The sequence below is a fragment of the Daphnia carinata genome, chromosome 8, assembly GCF_022539665.2.
Source record: "Daphnia carinata strain CSIRO-1 chromosome 8, CSIRO_AGI_Dcar_HiC_V3, whole genome shotgun sequence".
Classification (NCBI taxonomy): Eukaryota; Metazoa; Arthropoda; class Branchiopoda; order Diplostraca; family Daphniidae; genus Daphnia; species Daphnia carinata.
Genome location: NC_081338.1, coordinates 2657231 through 2673175, shown reverse-complemented (window position 1 = coordinate 2673175; position 15945 = coordinate 2657231). Strand labels below are relative to the sequence as shown.

The 15945-nt window shown below is 40.7% G+C and overlaps 3 protein-coding genes across 3 annotated transcripts; all 3 read left to right on the top strand.

Annotated features, from left to right (window-relative positions):
* Positions 1 to 454: 454 nt before the first annotated feature.
* LOC130703926 (ER membrane protein complex subunit 6-like) lies at positions 455 to 1497 on the top strand. The gene is made up of 6 exons (XM_057525385.2): positions 455 to 608; positions 765 to 836; positions 900 to 988; positions 1053 to 1145; positions 1210 to 1229; positions 1320 to 1497. The coding sequence occupies exons 1-6, from the start codon at positions 563 to 565 to the stop codon at positions 1348 to 1350; spliced, it is 351 nt and encodes a 116-aa protein (XP_057381368.1). The 5' UTR covers positions 455 to 562; the 3' UTR covers positions 1351 to 1497.
* A 605-nt stretch (positions 1498 to 2102) lies between these two features.
* LOC130703915 (periostin-like) lies at positions 2103 to 8268 on the top strand. Its single transcript, XM_057525372.2, has 14 exons — positions 2103 to 2488; positions 3588 to 3686; positions 4393 to 4457; positions 4564 to 4670; positions 4740 to 4955; positions 5078 to 5209; positions 5282 to 5453; positions 5683 to 5892; positions 5953 to 6090; positions 6155 to 6270; positions 6378 to 6568; positions 6632 to 6797; positions 6913 to 7035; positions 7117 to 8268. The coding sequence occupies exons 1-14, from the start codon at positions 2370 to 2372 to the stop codon at positions 7255 to 7257; spliced, it is 1995 nt and encodes a 664-aa protein (XP_057381355.1). The 5' UTR covers positions 2103 to 2369; the 3' UTR covers positions 7258 to 8268.
* A 4216-nt stretch (positions 8269 to 12484) lies between these two features.
* On the top strand, positions 12485 to 14967 carry LOC130703921 (tryptophan 2,3-dioxygenase-like). The gene is made up of 11 exons (XM_057525378.2): positions 12485 to 12644; positions 12803 to 12875; positions 12934 to 13027; positions 13093 to 13160; positions 13225 to 13290; positions 13376 to 13513; positions 13572 to 13799; positions 13876 to 14019; positions 14087 to 14192; positions 14255 to 14348; positions 14412 to 14967. Exons 1-11 carry the CDS (start codon positions 12607 to 12609, stop codon positions 14632 to 14634), a joined length of 1272 nt encoding a protein of 423 aa, XP_057381361.1. The 5' UTR covers positions 12485 to 12606; the 3' UTR covers positions 14635 to 14967.
* The last annotated feature ends 978 nt before the right edge of the window (positions 14968 to 15945 follow it).

Below are 15945 nucleotides of genomic sequence, written 5' to 3'. Positions count from 1 at the left end.
TTATTGATTATTAAAATTTCGCTTATAAAATTTGCTATTGTTAAATTGAATACAATAATTTTCAGTACTCAGTTTTTTCTGAAGCATAATTACCTATTCAGCGGTGCGGGCGGAGCGGGGCTAACTTCCTGGATCAGCTTAGGCGCTTCAGTACCATCTTCGAAAATGACCAACAAACGGCGCCATTCACCACACTATAGAAAAAGACCTACCGGTAAAATCGACTATTGATAGGTCAGCCAGGTGATCGATTCTGCTCAAGTAAGCAATCGATTGCATTAGGCAACCCGATTTAAGCCACACGGGGCACGCGGGGAAATCAAACACCCCGCACCTTCAGCAGCCTCGCCTTGAAAACCAAAACGCCCCCGATCGGTAAAAAAGCTACCCGATTGATACGGGGCGAGCCCTGGAATGGACTTTGATTTTGACATAATCGTTGGTGCAAATTGCAGACAGCTTAGCTGTACCGGTGCAGTTTGTGCAGTAAAACCGTGGTGAAACAAACACACGAGTTTGAAAGCAAAAGTTTATTCATTTCGGATAATAAACCTATTTCATTATGGCTTCCAAGAGTAAAACTCGACCAGTAGAAAAAAATAATGGAGGTAAAGAAATGTTAAATTTCCGCAACGAATTATCTTAATGAGCTGTTTCAAAGTCTCGTTCTCCTTCACCACCACAGAATATTTTTAGTTATGTTATAATAATGGATGTAATGTAAGAAGGGTTTTCTTATTCTTTGTTTTTGTTTTTTATTTCAGAGGTATTAGCTTTCAGTGAAGGTGCAATTAGAAATAATGCAATGGTAGTTGAATACTGTCGAACATCAATGGGTAAATGCTACTCCTTCATATTGATCTCTAAACAGTTGGTAATACAACAAAACAATTTTTTAGCTGCTCTTGGAGGAGCTGCTGCTGGAATTTTGGGCTTGACTAGTCTTTATGGCTTTGTGTTCTACATATTTTGTGCTGTTGCAATATGGGTACGTAGAAAACTAAATACTGAATTTCATATGAAAAATGACTTATCAGTTTTCCATATTTTAGCTTCTTCTGTTACTAAAAGCAGGACCACATTGGCAAAAATATTTCACTAGCAGAAGTTCATTGTTGTCTAGTGGACTGAGTGGTGGCTTAATTGTAATGTTTTGTTTTAGATTTTCAAATATGTAAAATTTATTCCTCATTGTTTTTCTTTTTTCAGACATATGTTCTTTTCTGGACGTATCCTTTTTGAACTACCAAATTTTTTTTCTTATCATTGATATAATATAAATTGTTTTTCAGGAAATTCCTTAACTAAACTTTTCTTAGGTTTATCTATGGGATGGTGCATGTCTACTAGGAAGCATGTAGGGCTTGCCTCATCATTTCCACTGTTTATTGGAACACCTCACCCCATCTCCACTTCAAAAGAGGAAAATAAATGACAAAATTTTCATTGTCAGTCTGTATTTTGTTTTGTATCTGCTAATAGATTAAATGTCATTTACATTTCAAAGGTTTGAATTGTGAATGTTGACTTATTGAAATTGGGGTTACATTAAGAGCACGAATTACGAAGAAAGGGATTTATCGTTCACTACAAATCTTATTTATTAATATTACAATTATTGTATGCTTTTTATGAACAAGGAAGGCAACACTCATCCTTTCACTTTGCTTTTCTTATGTCGGAAATTCTACCTGTTCACAGGAGAGTATAAAACTGCTTTTCAAAAACATTGAAACCATTTCACTCGGTCGTATGCCGAGACTGTGTTAAACGTGAATATTAACGTAGCGATGAAAGTCGTTGACCCCATGCGAATTTCACGACTAAATGAATGTACGACAAAGATTCTATGCCTTTGCAGTCTGTTTAAAAAAAATCGAATGTTTAAAAAATAAAAACAAGTTGGACGAGGCGGCCATTATGGCATAGCAAGTGATGTTGATTTAAAGTTTTTAATTCGGAGGCGGCTTGCTCAAAGGACGAGAAAAGGCGACCGCGCGAACGAGGCGGGACAAGTCTTGATGTGTCCACTCACGCTCACGCAAGCGAAAGAGGCCCTACCTCCCACGTCCAAGATGCACTGTACAGCACCAAACTGTGGTAGGAGAACAGTACCTCGCCAGTCGAAGTTGTGGCGTCAGGTCAACTGCTGCATGATCAGCATTGTTCGGTCCCGATCTTGTTTGCATCGTGACAACTGTGTTCAACCCACTGTTGCGTCTTTTTCTTGTTTATTTTAAAAAAAAAAAGGAAAAAAAAAGAGCAAAGGAGGGGGAGGAAACACACCTTGTCGTGACGTGGAAAATAGGGTACCCACGGTTGACCGGCTACAACTTGGAAACCAAAATAACATCGAAAACAACTGAACGATGAAAGCTTACTCTCTGTTGATTGTCGTGCTAGTTTGCTGTGCTTCCTGGTCCACGGTAGATGGTGTCAACAAGTCCAAGTTGCCTGCGTGGCACATACGATTCGCCCGCCAACAAGGGTAAGATCATTTGCTTTCGTTTCCTTCGTCTGGTTGTAAACGCGTGAAAACGTCCGTATCCGAACTTGGAAATGCCCACCTCTCCCCTATGGATTCGCAAGTAAATGACTCAGGACTCGCACCGTATTTGGTCACACGTTTTCCGGTGACCGTTTTTTTTCTGCAGGACAATGCACTGGCGAGCGGAATAATTATCGCCGCATTCAAAAGCCAAAATCACAAAAGGATTTTGTTCGGCTGTTTGCGAGATTTCCCGAGATAAAATGGCAGGGTTTGACATCCGCCAAAGTCGGTCAAGTCTCGTCTCTTGTGGGTCAGCAACATATCAAATGAGTTTTACTAACGTTAATCTTCTATTTTGCCCCATTCAGCTTATATGGTGTAACAGCACCGGGAAACGCCCGTGTTCCGTGTTGTTAGGTTCATCTTGTTCGTGCGACGAGGTGGCCAGGCCAACTCGTCAAGATAGCCATGTACAGTGTTGTTATTACTATATAGACCCCCCCCCCCCCACTTCTTCATCTAAGATGGGTGATGCTGCTGTTCGCGTGTCTTGTAGGAAAAAAGAAAAGATAAGAAGAATTTGAAAGCGTTGGGCGCGCACTTGCTACCATGTACGGAAATATTCATTTCCATATCATTGGCCATCCATCTCCGTCGCAAATATCAAATGGGTTATTCGTCTCTTTTTCCGTACCTTCAAAATGACGCGTCTTTCCTTGTTTTTAGACGAGGGGGAGGGGGACTGCCTAGATTTCCATATTCATGGATATCAAATAGCCTCGTGTAAATCGTGAGTAGTGCGTGTGGAGCGACCGAGCTCCACGCAGTTCATTAGAATTAAAATACAGACAATCTGCCCGAATCGTTAGCGCCCGCCTCCCGTTTTTGTCAAATGTTGCTGCGTCGCAAAAATAACAATGACGATGCCAGAGTTTCTACGTCTTTCACTCGACAGAAAATGAAAATACATTAACTCGGGAAAAAAAAAATTGGCGCAAGGTGCTGAACAACACGCTTTGCTTTCGTTTCTTTCAAAGATAACACGAACAAAACAAATCTTTATGTTTTGCTCTTTTTTTTTTCTTTTCTTTTTTAGACCGAACGCCTGCGTGGTAGAAGAAGTGCCTGGGACCAAATGGAAAATCTGGACCGAGTGTAAATACTATCTGCCGCGCAAGATCTGTGGTCAGAAAACGTAAGTCAATCCCCTTCTTTTTTTTTCCCTCTATGTTCTCTTTTCGTTCATCCCGTCGTCATTGCCCGTCTTCGCTCTTTCAGTCTTCACTCACGCATATACTATCCCACTTTGTGTACATAGTCGTATATCTATGTCAAATTTTCTCTCTCTTTTTTTTTTTTTTTTTAATGTATGTATGCGTTGCGCGTTTATATGTTTTCCTTTTTATTGGGTCTTCGTGTAACTCTCGTTCCATTAACGCAGCTTTATGTACACCATTTCGAGATGCGATCCGTCCGGCAACCACAAATGCTGATGAAAGGAGCTTAAGAAATAGGCGAACGCAACCTCGTCGGTTGCCATTCGGTTGGGTTGAGGGTTATCATTCGATTGTTTATAATATGTAGATCTGATTACTTCGCGGCGTTCAATGCTCTCATAATGTTCGTGTTGTCGTCAAAATTTCGGTGGCCGAAATTTTCGTTAACCCTTACTCTTTTTTTTTTTCGTTCGATTTGTTTTGTTTGGTTTAATTTTTTTTTAAATTTGCTTTTTTTATTTTCAAAAATTATTTTCTGCTCTTGTTATTATGTCTGTGTCTGAGTGTCTCGATCTGCTCGTCTAGTTCCAATTTTTCAGGACGATATTCAGCGCGAGCGTGGATATAACGCCATTAAATGCATTTGAAATGATTGACGTAGTAACAAGATTCATAACTTTGCAGAATACTTCGATTTGAGTGTTGCGAAGGATTTCATCGCGTTCCCGGACAGGACGGTTGTGCAGGAGGTACGAAAAAAAAATGTGTCTACGCATTCATTCATCTGAAAAAAAAAAAAATAAATTCACGATGCCAAATGTAAAAGAAGCTTAACTAACGAAATGTTATTGACAGTGAAGCCATTGAAGAACATCTTGGAAACGGCACGTGAGTTGGGCGCTACAGATTTCGTTCGCTATGTTGAGGAATCCGGTCTACAAAAAGAATGGGCACGCGATGGGGTATGAAACGTCTATCACGTTTCATTTATTTGTCGACTTATCTTTCTTTATAAATCAATAAAAATCCAGGCGTTTACGTTGTTCGCGCCGACGAACGAAGCCTTCGCTAATATTCCGCGCGAATTGCGCGCTCGCGTTGACTCGTTCCGCGGGAATATTGAAAACCCGATCCTACGTTACCACATTTCCGATCGCAAAATTACGTCCGATACTTTCCAAGCTGATCTGACCATCCCGACTCTGTACAATGGCAATCGTCTACGCATTAACAAATATTCCAGTGGCGTGAGTAAACCGCATTGAAAGAAAAAAAAATGCAACTAATAAATTAAAAAGGATTTTTTGAAAGAATTGGGTGAACAAATAAGACTCACTAGTTTTTCTTTTATTTATGAACGCGTCTGTAGATGCTGACTGTCAACTGCCGCACGATCGTGCGAAAGGATCAAGAAGCCACCAATGGCGTCGTTCACGTGATCGACAGTCTACTTGATCCTGGTGCAGTTATGAGCCGAGATGTTTCGGAGATTGTAACTTCGGTAATGCAAAAGGGAAAAGACCAAGGCTACAATAATTGTGTAATCGAATTGTCATCTCCATTCATTGTTTAGGATGGTCGATTTTCAGTGTTAGCCAAAGCTATGGAAGAATCAGCTTTCTTCAACAAATTGCGCTCGGCCGGCAATGCGGCCATCACGATCCTGGCACCTTCAGACGAGGCCTTCCAAAAAATCCCAGCTTCTCGTCTTGATGCTATTCTGAAGGACAAAGAAGCTCGATTGGGTATCGTTCATATCAGCAGCTTTGTTTTTATGATTGCATCCATCTCCATAACTTACAATTCATTTCCCAGCCGTCTAACGAACGGACTAGCATAAATTACATCGCGGAAGATGCCATGGAACAGTTGATTGATTCATTATATTAACTGTCGAAAGAATAATAGCCTATCTATATTTATTGTTGGACGTTGTTGACGGCTTTTAAGCCCTTCATTGTTTTCTTTTATAAGCTCTGTTGCAGAACCACGTGCTGGTGCACCCGCTGTGCGCTCCGGCAATCATTGACGACCACAGTATGCGGACGTTTGCTGGAAACCGGCTGCGTCTGGAGTGCGATTCGCAAGGTGTCAGCGTCGAAGGGTCTCGTTTGCGAAATGACTTCGTTCTCGGTTCCAACGGATTAGTTCACATGCTCGACGACGTCCTCCTACCCAACCGAGGTTTGGTTGCATTCATTTTCAATTAATAAGCAATTCATTTCCTAAAATCCAAAATCACAGCTAAAAATCTTCTTGAACTGGCTGAATCCGAGAGGCTCACCACTTTCATGGAACTCGTCAAAATCGGTGGAGTGGAAGAAGCTTTCTCCAAATTCGGTGCCTACACCATCTTCATCCCGTCCGAAGCGGCTTTTTACTGTACCTCTTTTTTTTTTCTTTTTATATTTAACAATTTCTATTCATCAACGTCCGATTCTAACAGCGCTGCCAGAAGCAGTTTTGCAAGACATGCGTTCGAGCCAGGAGAAAGCCCAGGCGGCCATCCTCTACCACGCTACGCAGGGCAGGTTGCTGACCAACAAAATCAAAGACAGCGAGGTATTTCCTTTCGTCTTTTGACCAATCTATCTTTTCTAGATCTACTCGTTGGCAAAAATCAAGACTTTATAGAGAGAGAAATATTGGGTTCATGCCTATATGTGTAGATCGTCATGTCTCTGGACGAAGAAAACCCGCTGCGCTTGAGCGTTTACCGCAAAGCGATTGGAGTCGAATGCGCTGTCGTTGAGAAAGCCGATATGGAAGGCCAGAATGGTGTCATTCACATCATCAATCGTGTCATGATTCCAGCCAACATTTCAGCTGGCGATCTGCTCCGACGCGAGGGCAACTTCAAGTAAATTTTTAACACCTTTCGCTGGTTAAACGATTGATCTAATTATCTTACGGGATGCACAAGGACATTCCTCCAAGCCATGGAGTTGGTGATGACGGGCAGCGACGCTCTCGATCTATCCGCCGGTGGCATTTCGTCCACATTTTTCGTGCCGACCGATGCCGCGTTCGAAGAATTGGGTGCGACAGTGATCGAGGAGGCTTTGAAGAATCGCTCCTTTTTGAAAAAGGTCAGTTCAAACTGCTTTTCTTTTATTGTTGTTTCGTTTTATAAGGGGAAAGCACTAAAAGATGGCGCTGTCTGTTTTAATCTCGTTTTTTTTTAAATCTTTGAACTGATGCAAGATCGTGGCTAATCACGTCGTCCCGGGACTGTTCAATTCCGACTCCTTCAAGCCCAATCTGATCTACAAGTTGCCTTCGTTGTTTGGAACGCTGGATGTTCGCCGAATTGAAACCACTCTCAAAGTATTACGATTTAAAAAAAAACAGTGATTCAAATCACTGAAAGTTTGTTGCATAAATTGAAAATCGATACGATTCTTACAGGTAAGAGAAGCCTCAGTCATCAAAACTGATTTGATGAACACGAATGGCGTCATCCACGTCATCGATAAAGTGTTGATGCCAGACATGGACGAGCCGGCCGAACCCCTCGTGAACATTCGCGGAGATGGAGCTAATTTTTAAAGAATCATTGTCAAAAAAAACAAAAACAAAACAATATCTTCTTCTTTTCCTGCTCGTAACCCTCTAATGCGCATTTGAAATTTTCGCGCTGTTCATCCCGCTCCCGCCTATAATCTCTCGGATCCACTAATAGTATACCTCTATTTTTCTCCCCGTATCCTTGTTTCAAAGGTGGAAAGCATTTATACCCTCCTACAGGATACGCTTGAATGTTAACCTTTTATTTTTTCAACTGGTCGTTTCTCTAACCATCTTCTGTGCCTACAAATATTTTTATTTTTTGCCCCCACTGTTAGTTGGGCCATTGGGCTCTTTAGCCGGCGTTTCAAAAAAAAACAAAAAAACATGTACACCTTATATCCGAATGGTCATCAACGTCTTATGTAAAACCAGATTTCATAGTTTCATTAAGGAAGTGGCTTGCAAAAAAAGAAAAAAAAAAAAAAAATTTCATGTAGCTAATCCACTCATACGGTTGCCCCAGTGTTCAAACGCTTTTTCGTTTTCTTTTTTTCAATTCTACTCGTTTTGAGATCATTGATGTTCTGGTTCCATATGCTTAATGGATAACAGGACGTGATTCAGCTTCAAGCATTTTATTTTGATCATGCAATTCGATTTCGTATATTACCTAACATAGGGCAATTAAACCACAAATACTCAGACGAATCTTCTTGGTTTTTCCATTTTAGCTTTCTGTGGTTCTCTATATGTATGCACGTTCAACTTGAAATCAAAAGATAGATCGATAGCACATGGTTGCAAAAAAAAAAGGAAGCCATTCCAAGCCATGATATTCAAGTTTCCTCCTCTTTTTAACAAGTTGAGTATTTAAAAAAAAATACTTAAACGAGATCTAATTTCTCCCCTCCCTTCCCAAATCTTCTTTCTATCTGGAAATGTAAGACCCATTTGGTTATGTAACCCACTTTGTTTAAAAGTCTGTAAAGCTTTTTAAAAATGTTGCGTTTTACTCGTACGGCTGATAGTAGAAAGCTACTCCACTTTCAATTTACACTGGAACGCAATTGGCGGGGATTTTGGGAACTCATTCTACAATCACGGCTGGTATGAAAGGCAAAAAAAAAGAGGTAAAATTAACATTTGTACCTGTTCCACTGTATCGGCTGCTTGTCATTAGATAGCAACACATCGCAGTGCAATCGAAAGATAAAGGTGAACTATCGAATTCTCGAGTTTCATATGGGTTGAAAACCATCTTGATCTTCAACCTACCATAAGAAACTAACAAGCAAATGACCTCATTTTATACAGTCACGAAAACAGTGGTTCTATTTACTCCGCTTGGGAATGTTTTCTTATCTAAATGAATCTGGCTCTTCAGGAATTTAGCAGTGAAAAATACTTTGTCTTGCCGTTTAACGTTTGTGCTGTTCTGCACACATGTAAACACGTGCAAGTCAGTTGCTGAGGGACTATATTGTGGTCGAACCATTTGCCAGCACGGCATACTTCAACGTAATATGAATAGAGGGCTGGCTTTGCCACCAAACAGAGCACAAAATGGCAGGACTAAGCGTAATCCACTTACTTGAAAAAAAGGGGTTAAATCCGTTTGGGTTAACGAAAACGAACATAGCTTATGTCTGAGACCTTTTGCACATACCAATCGCTATAAGCCGTTGGACCCATATTGAAATGTTGACACACGCATTCGGTTGTTCTATGGTATATTGTATCGTTGCCTTACCCCGTAAAGAAAAACACAAAATTAGTCAAATGATTTCGAATGCCACGTCATAATGGGACTGTGTTTTTATTTCCTCGCCCTCTTCGGCGTAATGATATTCTAATGTACATACCCCCGCAACATAAAAACAAGAGAGGAAAAGTACATGATACACCTTGAAGATTCTAAAGAAAGCGGGGAGGAAAAATAAAAGGAAGCCTTAAGCAGTTGTCAAAGTGTGCGATGGAAGCGTTATTACTTCCCCTCTTCTGATACGAACTACTTCATCCGCCACACGTAGGAAACGTAGACATCGCTGTGTGACTTGAACGTGTAGGGTTTGCCTTTCTTTTTTATATAAAGAGAAACCCTTTCACGATATATAGCGAATGTGAACGTAACTATGAGACACGTACAAGTGAGAAAAAGGTCTTGCTCCCAAACAAGGACATTTAAAAACCAAAAACATGATTTTTTTTTCATGCGCTAGATATTAGCAAAATTAGGCATGGAAATCCAATAGGCTAATTCGAATGCTAAGTGGATCATTAAATCACATCTCCCAGGAGCTCAACGAAATCTCAGAAACGTTTAAGACGTGTCCGTCTTATTGACATAATAGTAGTCCTTAAAAAAAAACGAAATGTCTTGGTTGTTTGCGCGAATATTCAGACAACTATTGCGCGATAGTCTAGTTGGTAGAACACATCACAATCCCCTCTTCATAAGGCAAGAGAAAACGAAAGAATATGGAGATAACGCGATGACCTTTCTACCACAAGCATTATGTTTACATATGCCAAAGATGTAAAACTATTACCAACTGCGTTGTTTCGCATTCATTTCTCGGTCTTTCAAAAAGAATGGGATTCACGGAAAACATCGTTTCACTTGCAGCGATAAATAACAGTCTGTTGGCCACCTAATGACGAAAAAGGAATTCGAATCATAACACAGAAAATTCCAGCCAAAACTATGGCGCCGTCTAGTCCAACATGGAATCAACTCAAAATGGGAATCACAGCAATTACTCACTGGTCTTTTCGTTCGATATCCTTGAGGGTGGATTGTCTTTACAACCTACGTAGCGTAGTATAACGTGCATTAATATTCTACCGGCTTGTTATGGAACATTTTTTTCATTGGAGATACTTAAAAAACCACCGGATGGAAACCCAACGAGAGTTTTTATCAGCCGCTTTTGCCATCTGTAAACATGAACTTTGATCGTATCAATCGAGCTGATTCGATATTTTCCTAACATCGTCATATGCGCCAGTAAGAAGCCGAATGCGATAGCTACGATAACGAAGAACCAAAAATATTTAACCTGTTTTGCATGTTTCGAAGTGAGGGTGGGCAACGGCGCGTGTAGACGATTTGGAAACTCGTGTTTAACAAGATAACCTTTTCTTCTTCTTGTGGCGAAAGAATGTTTTCGCTCTCGTTTGTATGTTTTTTGTATACAAATCCCTCCCGGAACAAACAGACTAACAAGTAACAGATTTCGCAGCAAAAAAAAAAAACAGATGGAAATGTTTCACCATCATGATCAACTCGATAGGTGGCGGAAAATATCATTTAAATACGAAAGTTCCATGTCCAGATAGTATTTCATTTTTTTTTATCTATACAAAAATATCAGATTATGTGGCAACTATTGCTTTAAAATAGAATAAATTTGGGACGAGTCGGGATCCCGAAGGCATGGCCGGATGGCACGTCTCCGGCCAACCAATGGCGACGTAGATTTCACGAGGGCTTGTCTCTCCATTTCGTTTTTATCTTTTTCTTTTTTTTTCAAGTCTGAAATCGTTTTGGGCAACGACGTTTCACGAGTACGCCGTTTCCCCCGCTAGGTTTAATCCAAATATTTATGCAAGGGCTTGTCGAATTCATTTATGGACTGCACGACGGAGTTGACCTATTCGACTTGATTTGTTATATACGTAGCCATCGTTGTTTTTGTAGACCGATACGGACGGCCGGTTCTTCATGCTCATTAATCTCCGTCGAGCCTTTGGACCCGATGACACGGATATTTTCGAACATGTTGAGAAAGTCTTTGAGCCGACTATTTGTTCCAGCCTAACCCATTTTGTCCCAACTTGCAAACATTTCTTTCTCCGAACATGGTGCCAAAACAAATGCCGAAAAAAAATTAAATCTGGGATGGGAAACGAGACCATTCTCATTTGAACAGACACTAGACGTTAGATGTCACGCAGCGTAGATTTCAGAAAGAAAGAAAAAAAGAAGCACGCGGTCGTCAATGCACGTTTAAGACGGAGGAATAACGGGAGCTATCATTTTCTGGTTTAAGCTGCTACGGTAGAAACCTGCAGCGGAAGACTTACGACCGCACTGTCTGAAAAAAAAAATTTTAAAAAAAGATATAATTACTATCCGTGTGTTGTTTTATGTTAGCGATGCAAGTATAGCTACAAACATGGAACTCTTACTAGTGTTTCTAGACGAAAAATAGGGGGAAGGGGGGGGGAGGGATTGTCGATATGCTAAAATAACACTTTTACACACACCACACAGATACTGAAAAAAAAAAGAGATCGTTATGTCCACCCTATACTGTCTGACCGTTTCCGTCTACGTGTCGTGTATTAATGGCAATCCGTGAAGCCTGGGACAGGTTGTTTTGCTGGCAGATTGTTTTTACCAGCAGGTTGCTATCAAAAGAAATGAATAGGACGCTCACGTGATTGTATTATGTCGTCACGCAGGCCCAGAGTGAATCGTCTCTGTTCATGTCGAACACAGAAGTCTAAGAAACAATGGAATTTGGCTTTCCAGAGGATTTTGCTGCTGTCTTTCGTACGGTGAACGCAAATCGTTGACAGTTGGATACGGAGATTTAAAACTGTTCGATGCACCACGCCACGATCACGTGATCACCTCAATTACAATTTGGCATTTGTTTTGAAAAATTCAGACTTCAGGAATCACGATTTTTGTTGGTCGGTAATGTTATACTCTAACCGTTCTTGATGTCGGACGCCAGCGGCATCCTACCAAACATAAACAAATGAAGCATGACGAAATCGACTTCAGAAGTGATGCAATCGCAAAAAGAGAAACAACGCCATCAATTTATTTTTAACGAATACCGGTTTTTGGCTGATAGCAGGTAGCGGAGCTCTTCTATCGGCAGGTACTCCGCCTAAGCCGTTTTACCCAACGAACCGGGCCCTGATTTCATGGAGCCAACAGTCAACGAACAAGTGGCTTATTTTCAGACATCAAAAGCCTTACACTACGAACGCAAGGTTAATTAATAAGCACTCAAAAAAAAAAAAATTTTTAATCAACGATTCGACTTATGAAAATGGTTCGTCTGACATTCGCATTTTTTGCCAGCAAGAAAGACATGACGTGCGCAACACATGCATGTCTGTATTGCTATATTGAAAACCCTCCACCCAAAACCACCTCCCCCTTTTTTTCCACAGCTCCCCCCAGACATGAGAACAGGAGGTGCCACGAACAGGAGAGCCCTTATATAAAGAGCGGAGCTGATCGGTGTCGACCACGTCAGTCCTTTGCGCGCAGTGCTTCGTTCCTTCTTGAAATTCGCGCGCTCTCCTACTGCAACACTTTCGTTCATCTGTTAAACATTGTTTTCAATCTGCCAACAATTAACGAAGATGAGTGGCGGTGGATGTCCCATGAACAATGGATTCAGGTGAACATTTTCTTCAATTACCCCCCCCCCCCCCCCCCCCCCCACAGTTTGCTTAAAACCTGTACTCTATGGCGCGCCAAAAACAAAAAAAAAATCAATGATTTCTTTGAACTAATCTTTGCACCGGCTTTTGGCGTTTTACGTTTCACGTGAGAAAGATCAAGTGATGCTCAGGATGGAATCAATATGGCCGATCATTCAACTGGCATGATGTACGGCGAGTACTTACAGGTAAGCCATTCATTAAAAGACGCCTATAAAAGTTGTTCCTAATTTGCGATCGATGCAGCTGGACAAAATTTTGGACGGCCAGAGGTTGATGAGCGAACAACTTGGCAGTGAAACCGTGCACGACGAGCATCTCTTCATCGTCACTCATCAAGGTAACTCGTGTTCTTCATTATATCTCCTATTTGTTTCAGCTAAAGATAAAGAAATTATTCAACAGCATACGAGTTGTGGTTTAAGCAGATCCTCTACGAATTGGATTCAGTTCGTGAAATGTTCTCTACCCAGGTACATTTTTTTCAGTTGTTTTAGCATATTCAACACAAGCTCTAATTGAAGGTCAACTCAATAGGAAATAGAGGAACGAAAAATGTTGGAAGTCCTCAAGAGGATGAATCGCATCGCTCTCATTTGGAAGGTGAGTTTAATCAATGTTCCATTTTTGGGAACAATACCTTTTTAAAAAGATTTATTGATTCTTTTTAATTGCTTGGGGGATAAAGTTGTTGAGAGATCAAGTTATGATTCTCGAAACTATGACTCCTCTCGATTTTATGGAATTCCGCGAATATCTGACGCCTAGTTCAGGATTCCAAAGTCTTCAATTTCGGTTGCTGGAAAACAAATTAGGAATTCGACAGGTAAAATTGCCATCGATTTGTTCTTTGTACATGTTTTTAAAAAATGCCGATATTATAGGAACACCGAGTGCGCTACAACCAATCCAACTACATCAAAGTGTTTGGCAATGATCCCGCCGCCGTGGTGGAACTCCAGCGATCAGAGGAGGAGCCATCACTTTGTGAATTGGTTCAACGATGGCTGGAGAGGACACCTGGCTTGGATGAGGAACATCCTAGCAATTTTTGGTCGCAATATCATGAAGCTGTCGACGCTCTGATACAGGAGCAACAAAACGAAGCAGAGGTTTGAAACATTTTTCATCTCAAAAATGTCAATCAACGAATATTAATTTTTTTGTTTGTCTCTGATCGCGACACAGGCAACAAAGGACGAAGCGTTGAAAGTCCATTTGCTATCCGAATGTCAAAAGAAAAAAGAAATTTTCGATTCCATTTTTGATGTGGACATCCACAACGCTCTGGTTGCACGCGGAGAGAGGCGTTTCAGCCACAAGGCCTTACAGGTACGAGCTGCACTGAGTTTATACATTCGTAGAAGTTAATTAATTGATTTAAAATAATATATTTTAGGGAGCCATTATGATCACATTCTATCGCGACGAACCGCGTTTCAATCAGCCCCATCAGCTTTTGAGTCTCCTAATGGACATCGATTCGCTAATTACTAAATGGCGTTGTAAGCTTGTCATAAAACACATCTTCGTCGATCTGCATTTGAAAATGATTCCCTTATTTTAGATAATCACGTTATGCTGGTACAGCGAATGATTGGATCACAGCGCATTGGAACCGGTGGCTCAAGTGGCTATCAATACCTACGATCAACTTTAAGGTGAGTGCAATTCACATCGATTCGCCCTTATATTCTGCTAACGGCATTGCAACATGTTCGCAGTGATCGTTACAAGGTGTTTTTGGACTTGTTCAATCTGTCAACGTTTATCCTGCCACGTAAACACATACCACCATTATCGCACTACATGAAAACGAGGCTTTCCATCCGCGAGGATCCCAATTCGCAGAGTCGTCAGGCCGGACATCATGGGGAAGAGGACAACAAATCTCAGAGCGGAAGTAGTATCGGTGGGCTCGAAACATCCGGAGAGCTTTCACTGTAACACCCATAGTTTGTTTTTTTCATGCTTCCACTTTTGTTCGTTTCTATTTTGCCACCATGTTACAACCGACGACATCTTCAAGAGTACTATCCTGCTGACGATGATCTGATGACGTCATAGTCAACAATCATCATAGTAGTCACACACCTTTGTTATGCAAACCTGCTCTTTTCACTTGTGAAATATGTCAGCAACGTTTAGTTGCTTTTTTACCCATATGTCATATTTAGTTTTTCTATAGATCGTTTGCTAGTGCCAGAAATTTCTTGGAAATCCATGCGCTTCAAGGATTTTGTGAATACACTGCCAGAAAATAGCGAAGAGCAAAAACAACGACGTGGATTAAAACCCTGCCATACACACACACACAAAAAAGAACAGATCCTGTTTCTCTCTGTTGATGTGAGACGTTTGTTTCGCGAAGGTCATTACAATAGCACGACTTAATTCGAAGAAAATAGTGGTCATATACAACCTATTGATCAACGTCGATCCCAGTTCCTCAAGATGCGAACTAGTCGTCAAACGGTTGAAGAAACAACGAGTGTCAACTGAAAGCACCTGCCCGAGCAAACGTCCCAAGAGCTTAAACTGGTAAATGACATTTATTTGTTATTGCATAAAGGTTAAGCCAAGTTGTACGTTTCTATAAAACATTTCTGTGCATATGAAGGCCTTCAAAAAAAAACAGCAGTTGAACTCGATTTAGCCATTTAAGGTAAAAAAAAAAAAAGGTGACGTGTTTCACAGATCAATTGTTGCTTGGATTTAATGCAAGCAAAATCTGGAAATGATCGGGCCTATTGAAATTCTTGTGATTCCCAACGTCGCCCGGAGGATGCCTCCCATTGTCGAGATAATAAACAACATGTTGGAATTTTTGGTCATTTGGATTATGACCGCATTTCTGCTCGTCTACTGTTTCGTTGTATTCTTGCTTGAAGGTCCTTATATCCTACTCTTGCTCCTGATATTGGGATTCTCAATATGGTTTTGATTATTGATGTGTCGTGTGGTAGCAATGATACTGTACTTGAAATCAACGCTGCACATTTTTACTCATTAAAGCCTGTTAGGGTGCATGTGTTCTTCTGTATTATTCAATGACTTAAATTTTTATATCCAAAAAACAGAAAAAATTTCATATTAAAAGGTTTAACTGTAATTCACAATACAAGTAATGCTTCGGCTAAGTTATTTTATCGAGACATCTGTGATGCAAAAGTATGTTACGTCACAGTATGTTAGACCACACAACGTATGACCGACTAATTCAAAATCTTTCCTTAAAAAAAGCAAAAGAAACGCATT

Excerpts from the sequence above, each read along its gene's own strand:
- LOC130703926 (XM_057525385.2), top strand. The coding sequence starts at position 563 with ATGGCTTCCAAGAGTAAAACTCGACCAGTAGAAAAAAATAATGGAG. Across the intron at positions 989-1,052 it reads TTTGTGCTGTTGCAATATGG|CTTCTTCTGTTACTAAAAGC; the intron begins GTACGTAGAAAA and ends TCCATATTTTAG. Across the intron at positions 1,230-1,319 it reads ACATATGTTCTTTTCTGGAC|GTTTATCTATGGGATGGTGC; the intron begins GTATCCTTTTTG and ends AACTTTTCTTAG.
- LOC130703915 (XM_057525372.2), top strand. The coding sequence starts at position 2,370 with ATGAAAGCTTACTCTCTGTTGATTGTCGTGCTAGTTTGCTGTGCTTCC. Across the intron at positions 6,569-6,631 it reads CGACGCGAGGGCAACTTCAA|GACATTCCTCCAAGCCATGG; the intron begins GTAAATTTTTAA and ends GGGATGCACAAG. Across the intron at positions 6,798-6,912 it reads ATCGCTCCTTTTTGAAAAAG|ATCGTGGCTAATCACGTCGT; the intron begins GTCAGTTCAAAC and ends AACTGATGCAAG.
- LOC130703921 (XM_057525378.2), top strand. The coding sequence starts at position 12,607 with ATGAGTGGCGGTGGATGTCCCATGAACAATGGATTCAG. Across the intron at positions 12,876-12,933 it reads TGTACGGCGAGTACTTACAG|CTGGACAAAATTTTGGACGG; the intron begins GTAAGCCATTCA and ends CGATCGATGCAG. Across the intron at positions 13,514-13,571 it reads ACAAATTAGGAATTCGACAG|GAACACCGAGTGCGCTACAA; the intron begins GTAAAATTGCCA and ends CCGATATTATAG.